Here is a 20,980-nt window from a genome sequence, read left to right on the forward strand (position 1 = left end):
TATAAATCTATAATTATTACACAAATATGCAACAATTATAAATATATAATAATAATAATGAATCAAAAAACTATACAAAACAATTATACATGGAAAAAAAACAATAAAAAACAATACAAAAATATACAAATTTGTATAGTTGAAGATTAATTGTATTTTTCATGTGTAGTAATTATAGTAGTATATAATAATATATTCATATTATTTTGTACAAGTATTGCATATTTGTGTAACAATTATAGTTATAGAATATAATTAATATATTACATATAATTATTACACAAACATGCAACTATTATACAAAATAATATGAATATTAAAATAATAATTAATCAAAAACTATACAAAAATAATTATTATACATGAAAAAACTATACTGTTTTATATTTTAGTATAGTTGTTGATAGTTTTTTTCATGTTTTATATAACTAATATATTATATATAATTATTACACAGAGGCAACTATTTAACAAATATAATATAAATATTAAAAAATTATATATATATATATATATACAACATAAAAATATGTTGTATATATATATATTTTTTATATATTTTTTTTCCATACAAATATGGAACTATTGTACAAAATAATAGTCATATAAATATTAAAATAATATATTACTGTATTTTTTGTTGTACATACCAAGCATGTCGTCTCCATCTGTACGGTCTTGTATTCTCACTTTTTGTCTTGTAAAATATATAACATTTTGTTCTTGCTTCTAATCTAAACAACGTGCGAGCTTGTGCGCAAAAGAGTAGTAGTGATGTACAAAAATACAGTAAATAAATAACAACGATAATGTTATAAATATGCCAAATAATCGTTTAAAAAGCCAGAGTATTTATACGATGTATGATGATGTGCGGCGGCACAAATCAGTGTAAATACGTGCGTCAGGAGGTCTGTGTCGGCCGTATGTGAGGCGACTGGCTTTTATACGCTGGCTTCAGTCTACAGGTATGTGCAGAATTCGGTTATCTGTGTGACTGGTGACAACAATTCAACATCAAACAATCCCCAACACACACGGAGTGAATGTCCTGCCCTGATCCAAACCCATCCTCCTCTATCTAACGGGCTAATCGACCCAATCACTCCTCATGCTAGTCATATAGAGCCACAGCGCGAGGTTTCAGCTTCTGAACTAAATGTGCGCAGTGCTAAAGGTGTTTTCAAAGGGTGTGATATTCAGGAGATATGGCTCGGGTCCCTTTGTTTTGACCAGTTGATCACTTGGTAAAGTAACAGCACAGCCCACCTCAACAACACATGATTTGAGGAATCACTCATGTCCGGAGATCAAACGTTGACACTTTTGGGAATGGGTTTGTGTAGCCGATGTTTCCCGTAATTCCCCTTCTCTCTGCCCACCTGCGGATGACACTTGGGCTGGCGCGGGTACGATCAGATAGAAGACACACCTGGAAAAGAGGTCAGTGGAGCAACAGTGAAAAACAGACAGTTCTGAGAGTCTGATAAGAGAAATTGGAAAGTGAGGAGAACAGAGTTGGGGATTTCAGTTTGATGACTTTAAAAGGCTGTTGTTCTGGGACGGGCCGAACGCACAGAAGGGAATAACTTTACACGTCTGATTGGACCTCGTGCGTCACCTACAGAGGAAACCTGTGCCAAGGTGTGTTTGTAACGCAGCATGTCCATTTACAATCAGAGGTGCAAAAAGTAGCTACTCAAAAATGTTACTCAAGTGAAAGTACAAGTACTGAATGCAATTTTTACTCAATTAAAAGTAAAAGTATCTGGCTAGAATCATACTTGAGTAAAAGTAAAAAAGTACCACATTAAAATTGTACTTGAGTATTAAAAAAGTAAAAGTAGCAGCAAGAATGAAATCTAGAGAATCTCTAAAAACATGTAGTGAATGAACCACATACAAGGTTTTATCCTGCTTTAGAACTGTTTGAATTTAATGGTATTTAATTATCAAACTATAAGACTACTACCTAATGCCAGTATGCATTATTATTATTATTATTATTATTATGTAGATTGACCACACTTTGTGATGGCGCGCTGAACGGGTGTCGGACATAGATCATTTTTGAGGTGAAAATATTATATAAATACTGTTCGATTTCTCACACAAACCGATTGTTTCATGTCTTAGGACATCAATGTGTTGTCACGAGCTGCGGAGTTTAATATGGATTTGTCTGTGCAGGTTTTTTTTTAACATCACATTTTCATTTTTGGGTGAACTATCCCTTTAAGCAGAAGCTGATTTTCAAAATTGTGAATGCTAAGCGTCTTTTGGGGCTGAAAAGCTATCTTGCAGTGCTGAAAAGCCTCTCCCTCTAATTTCCAGGGCTGCATTTCCCAAAACCAACGCTTAAGTTGATTGTAGAAAAATTGCCGCCAATGGTCTCTACGATCAACTTAGGCTTACGATGGTTTTGGGAAAAGCATCTCAGGTCAAGCTGCTGCATTGTGGTAATTGATGCGACATCACGTCACTTCCAAAGGACCAATTAACATGTCTGACCAACTTCATGGAATGTGAAATGAATCTCATTGGCAGAATAAATACATTTAAATTAAACATTTAAATTAAACTGGGCATCAGCGCAATTCAATTGGTTTGGTAATAGCAAGGGAAAATAGAATGAAGTGATCTCCAAAAAAGACAGTAAATAAAATTGTAAGGAGTAAAAAGTACTTAAAAAAAAAAAAAAATGTAATTAAGTAAAAGTATTGATTTTTAATTGTACTCAAGTAAAGTAAAAATCCCCAAAAATAATACTTAAGTAAAGTAATCAAGTAAAATTACTCAAGTACTTTACACCTCTGTTTACAATCCAAATCTAGTGTCACTGTGAAAAAAAATCGACTTTCATTGCTTGTAGTCTCTCCATGCATTCAAATGATATTCGTTTGCATGACGAGCGAAAGAGATATTTAAAAAGACACTTTCTACACGATTATAAATTAACATGATACTCGTATTTATTGTGCTTTCATTAGCAGCCGATTAAACCAGCTGAGCATTAGTTACAAAAACTAGTTCATACATTCACATTTATTTATGATATTCTGTTAAAAGAACACAAGTTTGTTAGTTTTTCTTTGTTTGATAAGGCCCATGTTTGCTCTCAAATACTTGCAGATGAAATTACATTAAGACAATTAAATAGATAAATATGCATTTATTTATTTTCCATATATATATATATATATTAGTGCTGTCGAATTGATTAATCGGATCCAAAATAAACGTTTGTGCTGTGTATAATTATTATGTATATATAAATACACACTCATACATGTATATATTTAAGAATATAATATAATAGAAATGATAGAAATATATAAGTATATACACATGCAAATATTTCTTAAACATATACATATATGTGTATGTATTCAAATATACACAGTACACACATATAGTGTGTAAACACAAACTTTTATCACAATTAATCGTTTTCCCAGCACTAATATACCGTATATAAATATGGAAAATATTAACGTAGATCACACATAGAATCTAGAAGCAACTTTACATTAATTGTTGCATCAGTTCAATAGGATAATTTATGTACAAATGTATTTTTGAATGATATTGCATTAAAAAGGCCCATTGTTAATACTGTGTCAACACCGTATTAAATAGCTAAATATGGAAACAGGAGAGGAAATACTGAAGAACCGCTTAGACCAAGTCATGGGACACTTTTTCGGGATAATCCAGGCATAGTGCTGGTGCGAAAAAGCTACGGACTAAAATCGGTGTTAGATTGTGACTGGAATGCAAGTCAAAGTCAAAAGGTCCAGTGACCCGAGATCATCTGATCTAGAAACAGCCACACAGAGCTGATCCCAGAGCAGTTGTTAAATGCACCAGGCCCAGGCAGTGTGTCCATACTTAAGCGTGCTGAGACCACAGAAACCGGTCACAGCGCTCCAACATGGTCTGAATCAGTGCTCTGAAAAGACAGTGAGAACAAAAACTGTTAAACACGACCTACAGTCAAACCAAAATGTATTCACTTTCAACATTTTATTAACGTTTATTCGCTATAGTTAAGAACACGGTAATAAAATACGACAAGAACTGTGTCAGAACAAATTAATCTTGATAATGTCGGATAACTTTGATAGAAAGGGATGTAATGGATCACAATCAACCAATCAGCTGTTACATTTAGGCCAATTTAGCTTAACCAATGCTTAATTTTGTTCAGTCTGTGGTGTCAAAGGCCACATTAGCAAATAAAGAGAAAACACTTCAGCAAAACAAGCTCAGCTCAAAGTGTCTGAATCATTTTGTGCACAAATTGTAATGCTAGTCACTGTATGAAGAATTTTTAGGTATAATATGTCACTTTATTTTGTTGTCCTCACTTACAGAAATTAACTATAGTGTCCTGCACACATTATATCTGGTGTCTGAATCATTTTTGGTTTGCCTGCCATTATTTTCCAAAAAAAATATGTTTTCGAAAGGAATACGAACGTTCTGCTATATAATGCACACTCAAAAGTATGTACTTATTCTTAACAAAAATAGTACATACTTTTAGGGCATAGTATAAGTAGGCGAATAATGTGTTCTGCATGGTCCCTCAGATCATCTGAGCTTGGTCTTTTGTCCACTCCTCGTTTTCGGTTGTCATTTAGGTCATTTAGTGTCACACGAGTGAAACACGAGCAGAACGAATTTGTGTGTAAATCGTTCGTAAAGCCGCATTTCACGAAAATGTTTGTATTGTCAAAATGATAATTGGTACGAAAGAAATGTACGCCTGCTCCCTACCACGTGTAAATGGTGCGTAAAACGTTTGAGCGGTCTTTGTTCTTTTTAGGCAAACTGACGACATTGCATTTTGATGAACTATGTACCATAATAATATTTCACCAGTTGATTTGCCCCGTCTTTTTTTTCTTTTCTTTTTTTTTTTACTGTTCAACGTTGGGTAATAGGCAGCGCTCGTCACTGTTACTTTTTACCCGGCTGTCCAATCACAGTGGAGGAGGGGCGGGACAAAAACTACACGACCAATCATCCCACACAGTAACTAAGTACATTTACTTGAGTACTGTACTTAAGTACACTTTTTGAGTATCTGTACTTTCCTTGAGTAGTATTGTTTCTGGAAACTTATGACTTTTACTTCACTACATTTGAAAGACAAATATCGTACTTTTTACTCCACTACATTTCTATCAAGGCCCTCGAAGTAGAAAGTCATAGCCACTTTGAAAGTCAGTGGATGATTTGTTTTCTTCTTTAAAACGGGATTTTTTTTTTTTTGCAGACAGCCTATCTAATCACTCTTGTAGGATCACATGAAGTTCAATGATTTCAAAGTATTTTTTGAACACCAATCAAGTGATGGCAAAATAGAAGGCGGCAGTTCCCAGATGCAGTGCGAGCAAACATGGTCATACTTAAAAGTTAAAATTCAGAAGAGCAGACGTGGATAAGTCTGAAAAAGTGCGACGACACGAAAGTGCACACAGAAAGCTGCCACTCAGACACCAGACCACAAGTACTGAATTTTTGTCTATTGAATCTACTAAAATCTTATTATAGTCAATTAAAACTAGACTAAAACTAAAACAATTCAGATGCCGAAAATGTTGTAGTCAAAAGACTGACTAAAACTAAATCAAAATTAACACTGGTATGAAGTATGGTCGGTCAAATTATTTGTACAGATTTACACGCCAAGTTGCCATAGCCTTGTGGATACAGCGCTAACACAAAGCTTTCGACAATGATGTTAGTTAGCATGCAAAAACGACGTAGTTGGACTAATAATGTTAACTGAAGTCCTTTCAGAAATATGTTTTTACATAATCCTGTCAAATAAACACAATGTAGAAACCTTTCTTTTCTGGTATGATTTTGACTTTGATAAGAGCTTTGTAACTTTTAAGCAAGTATTTAAATGAGTTCAAGGTATGCTAGCATGTCAGATGGAGCATGACTGGCTTAAACTACCATGATGGAACAGCGTGCATTCATACAACAATGCAACGATAATAAAATAATGCGTTTACTTGCAAGTACTTTTACTTAAGTAAAAATCTATCTTAACAACTTTCACTTGTAATGGAGTAATATTTAACCAATAGTACCAGCTGGCCGTTTTCAGAAGAGCACCAGGCATTTTTTAGCTGGCTAAAAATGCTTTGATGGACACATGATAATATAATATTTATTGCTAGGCATATGGCCAATTAGTCTCTTTAGCATATATGCAATATACTGGAGCCAAACCTGAGAAAGAAGTCCAGAAGATTCCACAGCGCTACTGCACACATCATTTGCAGTTGAAACTGCGGGGCGGGAATTATGCTAATTATGAATGAGCGTGCATGCGCTTCCTATTTACGAATGTTTGGAATTCATTAATATACACACGTTTAACTACCGAATCTGTGGTATACGAAGCGTTTGTGAAACTGGAGGAGAGTTTTCGTAAAAAGGTCAATTTTACGCGCAAATTACTTTACGAACGTTTCATGAATGAGGCCCAATGCTCCTAAATTATGGAATTAATTTCCATAATTTAGGAGTAATATCTACCATTACGTAATATCTCATCTCTGTCTGCCTTCAAGACGCAGCTAAAGACATATCTATTTAATTTGTATTTTGAATAATGTGGCTATCTAAAGACCTTATTGTGTATGTGGGTGGGCAAATGTACTGTCTAGCACTATGTAAAGCGGCCTTGAGCTATGGAAAGGCGCTATATAAATAAAACTTCTTCTTCATGGAGAACTAGCGTTACTCAAAACTATAAACTGTACACTTCAGTTTTTCATGCTCTCACCTTTGCCGCTTCTCAGCCATACGAAGCAGATCACAGACCAGCGTGGAGCGTGAACTGAGATCCACCTTTATCCCGCGCTCCTGGAGGGCCGTCAGGGCCCGGTCCGGCCCAAAGACTCTCACCAGACGCAGGATGATGTTCTCAGGGCTGACCCGAATGCTCCAGTCAGTGTTCGATAGGTCAGAGGAACCGTCACTCGTGCCATTACTGTTAGTGTCGTCTGAACAAGACCCATTGGTGCTGCTGGACAGACGTGAAGTGGGCGGAGCTTCGTCGACTGAGCTGATTTGCTGTGAAAGCTGGAGTAGCAAAACCCACTCATCAAGAGACTGAGGAGCAATACCTGCAGAAGGAGACAAAGAGATATTTTAGATATGGCATAATAATGGGTTATTTAACCCCCGGCTCTCTTTTTTTCTTATCAGTGCCAAAGACACTCAAATAACTCGTTTTTTTATCATTCACGCAAGTGTTATACATCATTATATTCTGTTAAGTTTTGTGTACAGTCACAATAAAAACAAATTGTTGTGCTTTTTGCTTAATAAGGGAAACAAACATGATTCGCGATCTTCAGCCTCTCTGTAAATGATGTCTAATCTGATTCTCTTCAGAAAATGACCTGTAGCTTAGTGAAAGCTTGACACACAAACATGAGACATATGTCTAAAGAAACGTTGAAATGTCAGGTTTTAAATCATAACGAAAACAAATATTCTGTGTTTATGTAATCTGTGTGAAAAGTGGGAGATATCAGTCGACTCATTACTGCCTCATTATCCGCTAATGCGGAAATCCATGCGTCGACGCTAGGGCTGTCAACGAATATTCTAAATTCGAATATATATTCGAATAGTTTTTTAAAAACGAATTTTCGAAGGTGAAAATTAATATTCGAATAAATAAAAAAATGTGGGGAAAAAAACGCCCGCGGTAGTAGAGGCGTGGCTGTCTGCTTTGCGAGTGGGCGCTGGCGCGCCTGAAGCCTTGTGTACTTCGGCCCGTCTCCAGAGCGCGAGCCTCCGCTGACTGCGCGCACTCCTCCCCAAACGGACGAGGTGTTTATATTTGACGCGCTCGCCGTTGTGCTTTTCTTTGAAACGACAGATGGCGACTCGGAGTAATTGTTCTATAAACTATCAGGAAAAGCGTCGAGAAGAAGTGGGCTAATGTACACAGGTGACGATATTTATTTTAGTAGCTACACTTCACCAACAACCACACTACAAAAGAATCATGTAAAACAGATCAAAATAAACCTTGATATTACTTGTGACATGAGAACAAAATGTATGTAGAAATGTAACGTTAACTTATACAACTCAATTTATGATATCTAAATGTTTCCTAATTTCACTAAACACTTTAGTGAGTTTTCACTTAGTTTCGTGAACTTTTCTTTATTAAACGGGCTTTTTTATGCTTTTGTAGGCTCGTTTTGTAAATATAAGCAACTAATTTGTATGTGCAAACTGGACCACCCTTACTTTGCATCGCCCGCCACAAGCTCTCTGTCTGCAACACGACAAGAGGCCATAACGGAGAAATTAATTTTGTTCATTTGTAAGGACATGAGAGCGATCAGTGTCGTGGGTGGGGCGGCTTCAGGGAGTTCTGTCAAGCAATGGAACCGAGGTACTGACTTAATAGATATTGCATGAATGAAGGATAAATGCACTGCTTCCACTGGTTTGATTATTTACCGTTTCATGTCAAGGAAAAGTTCCATGTTTACCACAGCACAGCTCGCTCAGAGCGTTCAATAATATGCTGTAAAACTTATATTAATATTTGTTTCAATCACTGAATGAAGCCTGCTATATTTGGGACAAGAGTCGCGACCTTAAATTGCTTGTACAAAACTCTTGATCAGCCTCAAAATGTGTTTGTTAATCTAAACGGTTATGCGCAGAGAGTGCGAGGGCGAGAGAGAGTGAGGTCTGCAGTCTTTAGCCATTAGTTGATTTACTTGTTTTTGTGTAGTAATACGTTGTCAAATATGTTTAAACTTAAATAGACTACCTATATAAGTAGTTATGTCTCTTTGTATTCATTTGTCCTGTTATTGACGTAATGCGCGTCATTGATAAAATGAACAACCAGATGTTCGAATAGTTCGAATATTCGTGCTTTTTTTAGAGGGAATATTCAAACGTCATTTTTGAGCAATTTTGACAGCCCTAGTCGACGCCCACACACACATCAACTCATACAAACACAACTAGTGAAGCTATGGTTCAGATACATCGCTTTTGAGTAATAATCCAGGAATAATTCTCCTCACGGAAAGCTGATTCAGGGCTGATTGTGGTAGGCTAAGTTTATTCAGTTAGCATCTGTGAATATTAAACGCAAAAAGACTGTTTAAATATAAATCCTGATGCAACATGGCAAGACTGTTTAGACAAGATTTATTTGACCTGTTTTCGTTTTGTATAAATTGTATCTTAATTTTAATCAATACTTTTAATATAGTTGCTTCTTATTTTATAAGAAGTCAATATAACAAACAATAGCCTTAGCTGCATTGCACACATCTCATAAATTAACTTAAGATGGAAATGATATTTGAGTATTAATTGCCTTTTTTACAGTGAATTTCGTTTTGTATAAATTGTATCTTAATTTTAATCAATGTTTTTAAAACGAATTTTTCTTCATATTGATGTTTAAATTAGGGCTGTCAAAAGATTAATCGCATCCAAAATAAAAGTTTGTGTTTACATAATATATGTGTGTGTACTCTGTTAATTATTATTTATATATAAATACACACACAAGCATGTATATATTTAAGAAAAAAATATTATTTTTATATATAAAACATTTATATTTATACAGTATATACATCCAAATATTTCTTAAATATATACATGAATGTGTGTGTATATATATATATAAATAATAATTAACAGAGTACACACACATATATTATGTAAACACATACTTTTATTTTGGATGCGATTAATCGCGATTAATCTTTTGACAGCTCTAGTTTAAATATTATACCCTATGTTGTTGTTTTTTTAGAAAGTTAATTGCTTTCTTTAAACTGAATTTCGTTTTGTATAAATTGAATTTTAATCAATGTTTTTTAAAATGAATTTTGCTTCATATTGATGTTTAAATATTATACCCTATGTTGTTGTTTTTTTAGAAAGTGAATTGCTTTCTTTAAACTGAATTTCGTTTTGTATAAATTGTATCTTAAGTGTCAGACAGAAGCTGTCTGGGCCGTGCTTGGTTAGCAAATTAGACTTTACAATCGACAGCCTCTCTTTGTCTGTTCATCTACAGGACAGTTTGAGTATCTGTGTTTGTTATACCATCATCCTCCTCCTCTAGTAGTGTCATGTCGTCCAGTCTGCAGATGGCACTGAAAGCCTCCGCTCGCAGCTGCAGCTCTCTGCACAGGTACAGGTAACCCATCCAATACCTGAGAGACAAATAACAGTCACAGTTTACACAACTACTCATTCTGATTCAATTCAATCCATTGTAATTCTACACTGACCCATGAGCTCTACACATCTCCAGCATCTTCTGTTTGGAGGTCAGATCAGCAGGCAGGCGGATCAGCAGAGACAGCAGACGCCCATAACCCCAGCTGAAGTAATGAGAGCGCCACCTACAGCACAGGAGACATTATAAATCAGCGAAATAGCAATATAGTGTACACAGTCTTGCTCAAAAGTTTACACACCCCTTGCAGAATCTGTGAAAATGTTAATTATTTTAACAAAATAAGAGATTAGTGCTGTCCTGAATAAGATACTTTACATAAAATATGTTTACATATAGTCCACAAGACAAAAAATTGCTGAATTTATTAAAATTACCCCGCTCAAAAGTTTATGAACCCTTGATTCTTAATACTGTTTGTCGTTCCCTGGATGATCCACGGCTGTGTGTGTGTTTTGTGATGATTGTTCATGAGTCCCTTGTTTGTCCTGAGCAGTTAAACTGACCAACGTTCTTCAGACATTTGTTTTTTTCTTTCTTATTTTGTTAAAAATTTTATTTTTTTCCATTTACTACTGCTCTTCGGAAGCAACTGAAAATACTTACATGCTTCCCGGAAGACAAATTAAGTACAATTTACCTTGATCTTCAAATTCGAAACGTTTACACCCCCGGCTCTTAATGCATTGTGTTACTTTCTGGAGCAAATATGCAAAAGATGCTGGAAAACTGAAGAATTTGCAGGACCTGGGAGATTTTTCTGAAGAACATAGGTCAGTTTAACTGTTCAGGACAAACATGGAACTCATGAACAATCATCACAAAACACACACACAACCATGGATCATCAGGGAACAACACACACACACACACAGCTGTGGATCATCAGGGAACGACACACACACACACACACAGCCATGGATCATCAGGGATCGACACACACAGCCGTGGATCATCAGGGAACGACACACACACACAGCCGTGGATCATCAGGGAACGACACACACACACAGCCGTGGATCATCAGGGAACAACACACACACACACACAGCTGTGGATCATCAGGGAACGACACACACACACACACAACCATGGATCATCAGGGAACGACACACACACATTCACACACATACAGCCGTGGATCATCAGGGAACGACACACACACACAGCCGTGGATCATCAGGGAACGACACACACACACACAGTCGTGGATCATCAGGGAACGACACACACACACACACAGCTGTGGATCATCAGGGAACGACACACACACACACACACAGCCATGGATCATCAGGGATCGACACACACAGCCGTGGATCATCAGGGAACGACACACACACACAGCCGTGGATCATCAGGGAACGACACACACACACAGCCGTGGATCATCAGGGAACAACACACACACACACACAGCTGTGGATCATCAGGGAACGACACACACACACACACAACCATGGATCATCAGGGAACGACACACACACATTCACACACATACAGCCGTGGATCATCAGGGAACGACACACACACACAGCCGTGGATCATCAGGGAACGACACACACACACACAGCCGTGGATCATCAGGGAACAACACACACACACACACACACACACACAGCCGTGGATCATCAGGGAACGACACACACACACAGCCGTGGATCATCAGGGAACAACACACACACACACACACACACACACAGCCGTGGATCATCAGGGAACAACACACACACACACACAGCTGTGGATCATCAGGGAACGACACACACACACACACAACCATGGATCATCAGGGAACGACACACACACATTCACACACATACAGCCGTGGATCATCAGGGAACGACACACACACACAGCCGTGGATCATCAGGGAACGACACACACACACAGCCGTGGATCATCAGGGAACAACACACACACACACACACACAGCCGTGGATCATCAGGGAACGACACACACACACAGCCGTGGATCATCAGGGAACAACACACACACACACACACACACACACAGCCGTGGATCATCAGGGAACAACACACACACACACACACACACACACACACACACACACACAGCTGTGGATCATCAGGGAACGACACACAGTATTAAGAATCAAGGGTACATAAACTCAAACGGGTCATTTTAATAAAATCAGCTATTTTTTTGTCTTATGGACTATAAGTAAACATCTTTTATGCAAAATATCTTATTCAGGACAGTACTAAATAAAAAAAACATGCATTTTGTATGATCCTTCTTATTTTATGAAAATTATTGACATTTTCTGCCAGGGGTGTGTAAACTTTTGAGCAAGACTGTATATATAGAGAGACATACACATTAATATTACACAGTATAAAACTCAAGTGCATAATTTTTTGGGCGTAACATTTGTTTTACAGACATTAATGATTCCTCAAATTAGCTTTTTTTGAGAATATAGCTGCTTAAAAATTGTTTTGTGTACCTAGGCTGTCCGTCAGGAGTGAGCGTGTCATCCCTTAGTGGGGAATCATGGGATAACGCCAGTTCCAGCCAATCCTGTCGCAGAGTTTCTGGCTGGAGAAGAGAGCCCAAGAAAGACAACCTAGTAGACAAAATAACAAACAATATCACAGTGTAAAAATGACACCTACACAACCTTGACAATCATAATGACCACACGTTAGCCGCGTTTCCACCGCCGGGACTTTGGGGTGTAACTCGTGTGTTTCGACCGCAGGAACCGGGGATCTAAATAAAGTTCCGGGTAAAAATTTCTCCCTTAAAATGGCCCTGCTTGTGGAGGTAGTACTTTATTTTTACGCAGTTTACGCAGCATTATATTTCAACCTAAAAGTCAACCTAAGAGTCTTTGCTTTTCGAATCAACAATGGAGTTTAAAAAATACGATCGATGGACCGACGACGAGATTCAGGCTTTATTAAGTTTATTTGCAGAGGACGAAATCCAGTGGGCTCTGGAAAGTCACGCGCAGCCCTAATATCATCTTCAAGGTACTTTAGATCGCGATGGAAAGGCAAACTGCAGCAGGTCTGGTGAAAAAAAAAAAAAGAGTTCCTGGGACAAATTATCCTGGGTAATTTCGGTGGAAACGGGGCTATTGTAAAACACTGTAAAATGCAACATGGCCGTACCGCTGCTGCTCAGCTCGTGATTGGATCAGATTGTCCAGATAAGGCAGGAAGTGGCTGGGTAAAGCCATAGCTATGATGTCAGAGGGGAGGATTGTGGGATAGAACTGAGGGTAGGCACGAACGGCCACCTCCCCGTGCTTCTCATAGAGTCTGTAGAAAGAAAGCAAACATTATATTCAATATAAATGATATATTCACATCTCTGCACGTGACAATATTGATAATATATAGATGTATCAAGCATATGTGTCGCTGTAAGCAGGGCTTAAAAACGGAAAAAAATATCAATCGGTTCACTCCGAGCAGAATCGATATTAAAGCGTTTCCGTTTTTGCGTTCCTCAATAAACATTACTGTTCCGAACACGGTTTGATTTGAAAAAAATACCGGTTAATAACGTTATTTTAATTTAGCCTATACTTTAAACAAATATGTATAAATAGACTTATTTTCACTCAATAATAATATAACGCATGGTAATTAAACTTGAATATTTATTTCATAACATTTTTAAAACCACAACAGAAATACATGCATTAATTACAAAGCATAAACAGCGGACCTGTTAAAATGGAGCGTTAGACAATCTAAAGTGGCCTCTTATGCCTAAATCTTTTCAGAAGAGTGATAACATTCTTTGTACATAACTTTTTTTTTCAACACGACTTGTTTTAAAAATTGCATGAATAAAGAATAAATAAACTGGATAACCATTGCTCTTTTAATGCACCGTCAACTGCTAATTTCAAAGCAAACACTGCGCAACACGTCCTTGCATCACATAATCGAATTCAGTCAGCTAATAAAGCTCGATCATTTAATGCAATATAACATACCATTTAATACGAAGCATCAACTGTCTATATAGAAAACATTGAGCTGTATTGGCAATCTGAAAGACTATAGGAAAAATGTTTGATAGATGCTAGTAGTCTACTTGGATAGGCTTAAACGGAATCCATAAACTAGCCTAAATCAGTCTATTTGAGCTTAAAGTCCGTACTGCTTATTTAAACGTTCGAAAAGAATGTCCTCCAATACCTGCGCTTTCATTGTAGACCTCAGCGGGGAAATAAATGTACTTGAGGAACGAAAATGCACGCTCTGTTCAGAACGATTCAAATTGATTTTAATTTCGTTTTCGTTCCTCTTAAAATTTCGTTCGTTTCCGGTTTTCGTTTTCGTTCCTTGAACCGGTTCAGAGCCCTGGCTGTAAGTGATGTCAACTCACCTGTACAGATGTGAGAGGAGCAGAGGTGTGTTCCAGGGCTGAAGTTCTCTCAGACTGCGCAGAGACTTCAGCAGGTCGCCCTTCTGAATCACTTCCACCACCTTGCTGGCCTGAGTGAACTCTACCACCCGCCACAGAATATTAAGAGAATTCATATTAAGGCATGACACTTCAGATGAAAAGGGGAAAATATATAACTAAAGATAATCACCATACTTTCAAGTTCAAGTTAATTGATTAAGAATTGCAAAAAAAAATTGTATTACAAGTTTTCTTAAATGTAATGTTTAAATATGCACTTTTTTTTAAGAGCCACAAAATGATGGTGGATGACATTAAAGCTACACTGTGTAACTTTTTTTGTTTATTCTTAGCTAAAAACACTTAGTTCTTTTAACAATATATGTGCTCATTAAAGTATATTTACTTCTTTCAAGTAAGTTTATAATATGCCATTGAAAATACATACGGGTGAGGGGTTTGAATGCGGGTCGCCATGTTGCCCCTCCATCTTGAAAGTACATTAGCCAAAGAGGGACATACCCGTAAATTCAAGCTTCGCCTTTGGCGTTTTAACACTCGATGGCACCGTGTCGAATGTGGACGAGGTCGAACTGGAAGCCATGTTAATCTTGGACTAAATCGGCCACCGTAGGAGTTAAAACGAAATCGGAATTGAGAGGAACAGAAACTAATATTCACTGGATGGTCATATACCTTTTCACCACTAGATGGGGGAAAATATCACACAGTGTAGCTTTAAAGAATGGCTTTTTGTTTGGAAAAAAATTTAACAATTCTTTAACCTCTTAAACTCCAAGGAATGACATCTTCAAGTATATACTTTAAGTGTTAAATGTCTGTGGAGGAGCTCTGACCTCATATGTGTTACTATTTGAAAGCTTAGAGTCTCTATTTTCTGGAGATATGCATCACTTTGGCATTTGTTTTACACAAAGTAACTTATTTACACTAAATTACTCTGGGACCATTTCCGCCTAAATTTGGCCGACCCACATTTAAAAGCTTCCCATACCCACATACAGTGTCTCTAAATACACCATTTTGGTTTTATTTTACAGGAAACCCGTTGAAGTTACATAAAACACTGCTAAAAGTGATGAACATTTAAGGATAAGTTGTCTGAGCTGTAATAACCCCCCCAAAAAATGTGCTTTTTGATTGTTTGGTTATAAATTCCTTTTTGAAAGTGTATATCTCAGGCCCTGTGTGCTCTAGCACCCTGCAGACAGTTTGGGCTGTTTCCAGCATTTGATATTGCATTTACACCACTGTATATGGGGAGACATGTATATTGGAGAGATTTGGGTAGGCGGAAATTACATATAAAATTTAATATTTCGCACTTTAGATCTATTTGAAAATTCTTTTTCCCAGCATTTGCTGCCATCTAGTGGAAACAGCCAAAACTGTCTGCAGGGTGCTAGAGCACACAGGACCTGAGATATACACTTTCAAAAATGAATTTCTTTTAAATAAATTAATTGAGTTATTACAGCTCAGACAACATATATTTAAATGTTTATCACTTTTAGCATGTAACTTCAAAGGCTTTCCTGTAAAATGACACCAAAATTGTGTATTTAGAGACCACTGTATGTGGGCATGGGTAGCTTTTAAATTTGGGGAGGCCAAATCCAGGCAGAAATCCCCAAAAATTGTCCAAGAGCTAAGGAGGTTAAATTGAACAATTTGTTAAACGCTTAAAGTATACTTAAATATATAAATAAGTACAACACATAACAAATTTACTTTACAAATTCACAATAAAACTTAAGCCACCTAACCCAACTACAATAGGCCTAATTTAACACTAAATAAAAGTTACAGTACTAATAACAGCTAAGTAGTCGTAATCTTGGTTATGATATTTGAATAAACCGCTCCCTAAAAACCTTCAGATTATAGATAGCAAGTAAACTGTGAAGTTTGGTGTATGTAAAGCTGCTAAAGTGAAGATTTCTGACTTAGTGCTGGAGAAAAAACTCCATACCTTTTAAAATAGGTATTGTGATTGAAATCTAAAGACGCAAATAGATGCAATAATTAGTCTATTGTAGATGTTTTCCTTCCTCTACTCTGAAAAACATTATTATTATTATAAATAGCAAAATACCTTTAAAAAACAATGTTTTTTTCCTGTATTATCGTGCCTTAGGAGAATTGCAATAAAAAACAAGTTTATTGTTACAGGTCGTTTTGGTGAAAAACTTACCCAGCATGCCAGCGATGTACGACTTCAGCACCTCGCGGTGCTCTCTGTATCTCAGCATGCACATTTTCCTCACTCTCTCCTGGTCCAACAGGAAGAAGTACCTCCTCAGGAACACGCACACACTTTCGACCCCTCCTCTACCGGGGCAGCCCATCTCCAGATAAAGACAGGCCAGCTGTGAGAGGTCAGCCTGGAGGTCAGGGGGCAGAGGTTTGGGGGAAAACAGCTGTATTAATTCAACATGGTTAGCAAGAAGTGGGAACGGTGCCCTGACAGGGGCAGTGAAACATGGGATGCTCTCTCCAAGGTCCTCTTCTTCAGTGAGGGTTGTGGATTCATCCAGGTTTGTAGGCGGCGCTGTCAAGATCTCTGGCTGAACCACGACACAACAGGACATTGATGAAACAAGCTCTTCCTCCTCCAGGGTCTTCTCCTCTTGATGTGTTATTTCTCCAGGTACGGTGTGATCCTCCGGACCCAGAACCCGCTCTAGAACCGGGGCCCAGTCTTGGAGCACATCGCTGAGACAGACGGGGTCCAGTAAAACCATGGGGTTCTGGATTTGAGAGCTACAACAGACAACATATCAACTCAGCGTGCAGTAAAAGCATCAGCAACTACATGATTGGCTGAACTCGCAATACAATATTATTGTGATACTCCAAGACATATGGTAAAACAAAAAATTTACTGTTGATTAAAATGCTAAATTTGGGATGCTAAAAATAGGCTTGGACTTGCTGCTGGCAACCCAATGCACAGGACAATGGTGACACCAGGATAAAAATATTCTTGATTCTGAAGCTGAAGATGAATATGTTTGCACTCTGTAAATGGAAGAAGTTTGGAACCACCAGGACTCTTCCTAGAGCTGGCCACCCGGCCAAACGGAGCAATCGGGGGAGAAGGGCCTTAGTCAGGGAGGTGACCAAGAACCCGATGGTCACTCTGACAGAGCTCCAGCGTTTCTCTGTGGAGAGAGGAGGACCTTCCAGAAGAACAACCATCTCTGCAGCACTCCACCAATCAGGCCTGTAGGTTAGAGTGGCCAGACGGAAGCCTCTCCTCAGTAAAAGGCACATGACAGCCCACCTGGAGTTTGCCAAAAGCAACCTGAAGGACTCTCAAAAAATTCTCTGGTCTGATGAAACAAAGTTTGAACTCTTTGGCCATCACCTGGCCAATCCCATCCCTACAGTGAAGCCATGGTGGCAGCATCATGCTGTGGGGGTGTTTTTCAGCGGCAGGAACTGGGAGACTAGTCAGGATCGAGGGAAAGATGAATGCCGCAATGTACAGAGACATCCTTGATGAAAACCTGCTCCAGAGCGCTCTGGATCTCAGACTAGGGCGAAGGTTTTTCCAACAGGACAACGACCCTAAGCACACAGCCAAGATAACAAAGGAGTGGCTACAGGACAACTCTGTGAATGTCCTTGAGTGGCCCAGCCAGAGCCCAGACCTGAACCCGATTGAACATCTCTGAAAATGGCTGTGCACCGACACTCCCCATCCAACCTGATGGAGCTTGAGAGGTCCTGCAAAGAAGAATGGAAGAAACTGCCCAAAAAATAGGTATGCCAAGCTTGTAGGCATCATACTCAAATACCCCTTTTCCACCAAGGCAGAGCTAGAGCTAGAGCTAGATCGGAGCCAGAGCCTAGTTTCAAATCGGTTCTTTGTGTTTCCACACCCAAAGCCCCAGCTCCGAGCCAGGAAACGTGGTTCTTAAGTAGCACCAAAACATTGCTGGGCTAGAACAGGGCTAGAAGTAAGAACCGATTACGTCAGGCGCTGGGGGCGGGGTCAACAAGACCAACACAAACTTGAGATCTGCCATTTTTTAAATAGCAGCTAATGGAGCTAACAGCTGCTGCTCGTTTGTAATCTCAGTCTATACAAATTACGGCGAAATGCGTTGGATTCGCTGTGTTTTCGTTGTGTTTTGATGCCGATGTAGGATCGTAAAGCCATGTGAATCAACAGTAACGCAACGTTTGCATTGTTGATGGAAGGCTTGTTCGCAGCGGTGCTGTGCAGAGACCGATCGCCGTATGACAACGAGTCCAGCGAGAGCACACGACTCCTTATGCTTTTGATTCACTCATGCGTTTTTTTTATATCATACGTGGATCGGTCTGCGTAGCGCCGATGCATCTAGAACAAGCCTGGTGTGTGTGTGTTTTTCCCGCTGCCCAGGGTTGCCAGGTTTTCAAAACAAAACCCACCCAATTGCTACTCAAAACAAGCCCAATCGCGTTTCAGGGGGGCTTCCCCGGTACATTTGGGGGTAAAATATGTTTTTTTGGCATGGTTGCCTACTAAAATTCGCATTCCCGGGGCTAAATATCACATAATTGGGGTCGCTTCAACCCGCGGACATGAAAAACAGCCTGCGGCAACAGTGATGAAGTAGCCCAACTTGGCAACACTGCCGCTGCTTCGCTAGCGTTGCTGAGAGAGATGAGACGTATACAGTGACGTAAGACCTGGCTCTGTTGTGGCTCTCAGCCCGTGGAAAAGCAAACTGTTCTTAGGAGGCTCCTCAGTCGAACCAACTATGAACTGGGACTAGCTCTGGCTCTGAACTAGCTCTAGCACTGCCTTGGTGGAAAAGGGGTAAAAAAGGCTGTGATTGGTGCTAAAGGTGCTTCAACAAAGTATTGAGAAAAGGCTGTGAATACTTATGATCAAAAGAGCAGGATTTATTTGAAATGGAAATCGTTTTAACATAACGTATCATATATATATAATATATCATTGCTGATCTTAAATAATTCCATCTCTTATTAATGTATCATATGTGAACTTTCATTAGCTTAAAGTTTAACTAGGATAAACATCTTCCTGTCTGTATGCAACAATAGGAAGCAACTCACATGGCTTTCTTTGTGGCGTCCCTCAACTCCTGCAGCTCAGACTCCGAGCTGGACAGCTCAGCGTTCATTCTTACAAAGAGAGAGGCAATCAAAAACCACAACACAATGTAAATATATAAATCCATCAATGGCAGCAGTCACACAACAAACTCACTCATGCTCGCCTTCCTCTGGGAGAGGGGTCGCTGTGGCTGTGACCTCCGCTTGAACGCCTTCCCTGAGGTCAGGTCGAGGCCATAGGTCCGAGTTCATCTGAAGCGTGTTGATCTTCTCCGTCGTCTTTTTCACAAAGCTAGAGACACTGACATACACACATTTACAATTACAAAACGCTTAGATCATAACCAGGATCCGAAATGACTGTCCAAAACATAAGCAGCTGGTTTTCAAATAAACAACGTCAAAAAAACAAAGAGAAGGAGAAATAATTGGTAGACTTGCCAATCACACCCATCAGCATAAAATGAGACAATGTGTCAAGGACTTATGGTGACACCACGACAAAACAGGAAGTTACAGTTTTAAAAATAACCTGGGTATCGGCAGCTGCATTTTAATGAGCATTTGCGCTTCCTTATGATCCAGCCAATCCGAGCACAGCAGACTTTGTCTGGTGTGACATTTAAGAGGAAATGAAATTACAGTGAATAAAGGGGGAATTTATGCGGTCAGATGTGTGTGTGTACCTGTCTCGAACAGCCTGCAGGGCGACTCGTGGGGGTTTTGAGCGGAAAGACAGAGGTAGAAACTGCAAGCCGAGGTCTGACCTGTCGCCCTCTCCACGCACAGACTGAGAGTCTTCAGGATAGCAAAAGGAGGAGTTGAAATGATAAAGAGACGAATGAAAAGAACGAGAATCAAGTCAGAAGATGTGGAGAAAAAGACAAAAGCACCACAGAATCAAGCAGATAACAACTGATTCATCACATGACAAAGATCAGCTAGCATAATGAACAGAAAAAAACACCAGATAAATGATTAAACTGCTGCTCGCTGATGTTTTTAGTGTATTTTATTGCAAAGTATTTGACTTACAACACACTGACATACAATTAATAGTATAAAACCCATTTAAAAATTCACAATATTCAAAATTATAAATGATGTTTTAAGTGTAAACTGCAATATTTGTCAGTTGCTTGTTCTTTATTTTGGTCGATAGCTCTGCACGTAGTTAAATAGCATTGCTCCCCTTATTGAACATTGTTATTAAAGATTAA

At 38.6% G+C, this 20,980-nt stretch overlaps 1 protein-coding gene across 1 annotated transcript in view; it reads right to left on the reverse strand.

The window, feature by feature from the left end:
* Positions 1-2,951: 2,951 nt before the first annotated feature.
* Positions 2,952-20,980, reverse strand: part of hps5 (HPS5 biogenesis of lysosomal organelles complex 2 subunit 2) — a 31,009-nt gene continuing 12,980 nt past the window's right edge. Inside the window, exons 12-22 of the mRNA XM_079809548.1 lie at positions 20,447-20,558; positions 19,915-20,061; positions 19,761-19,829; positions 16,882-17,450; positions 14,646-14,766; positions 13,415-13,564; positions 12,745-12,864; positions 10,326-10,439; positions 10,138-10,247; positions 6,812-7,154; positions 2,952-3,952 (exon numbers count right to left, since the gene is read on the reverse strand). Coding sequence (XP_079665674.1) covers positions 3,892-3,952; positions 6,812-7,154; positions 10,138-10,247; positions 10,326-10,439; positions 12,745-12,864; positions 13,415-13,564; positions 14,646-14,766; positions 16,882-17,450; positions 19,761-19,829; positions 19,915-20,061; positions 20,447-20,558 — 1,916 coding nt within the window. The 3' untranslated portion in view covers positions 2,952-3,891. The remainder of the gene's footprint in view (positions 3,953-6,811; positions 7,155-10,137; positions 10,248-10,325; positions 10,440-12,744; positions 12,865-13,414; positions 13,565-14,645; positions 14,767-16,881; positions 17,451-19,760; positions 19,830-19,914; positions 20,062-20,446; positions 20,559-20,980) is intronic.

This window comes from Gobio gobio (assembly GCF_949357685.1).
Source record: "Gobio gobio genome assembly, chromosome: 25".
Classification (NCBI taxonomy): domain Eukaryota; kingdom Metazoa; phylum Chordata; class Actinopteri; order Cypriniformes; family Gobionidae; genus Gobio; species Gobio gobio.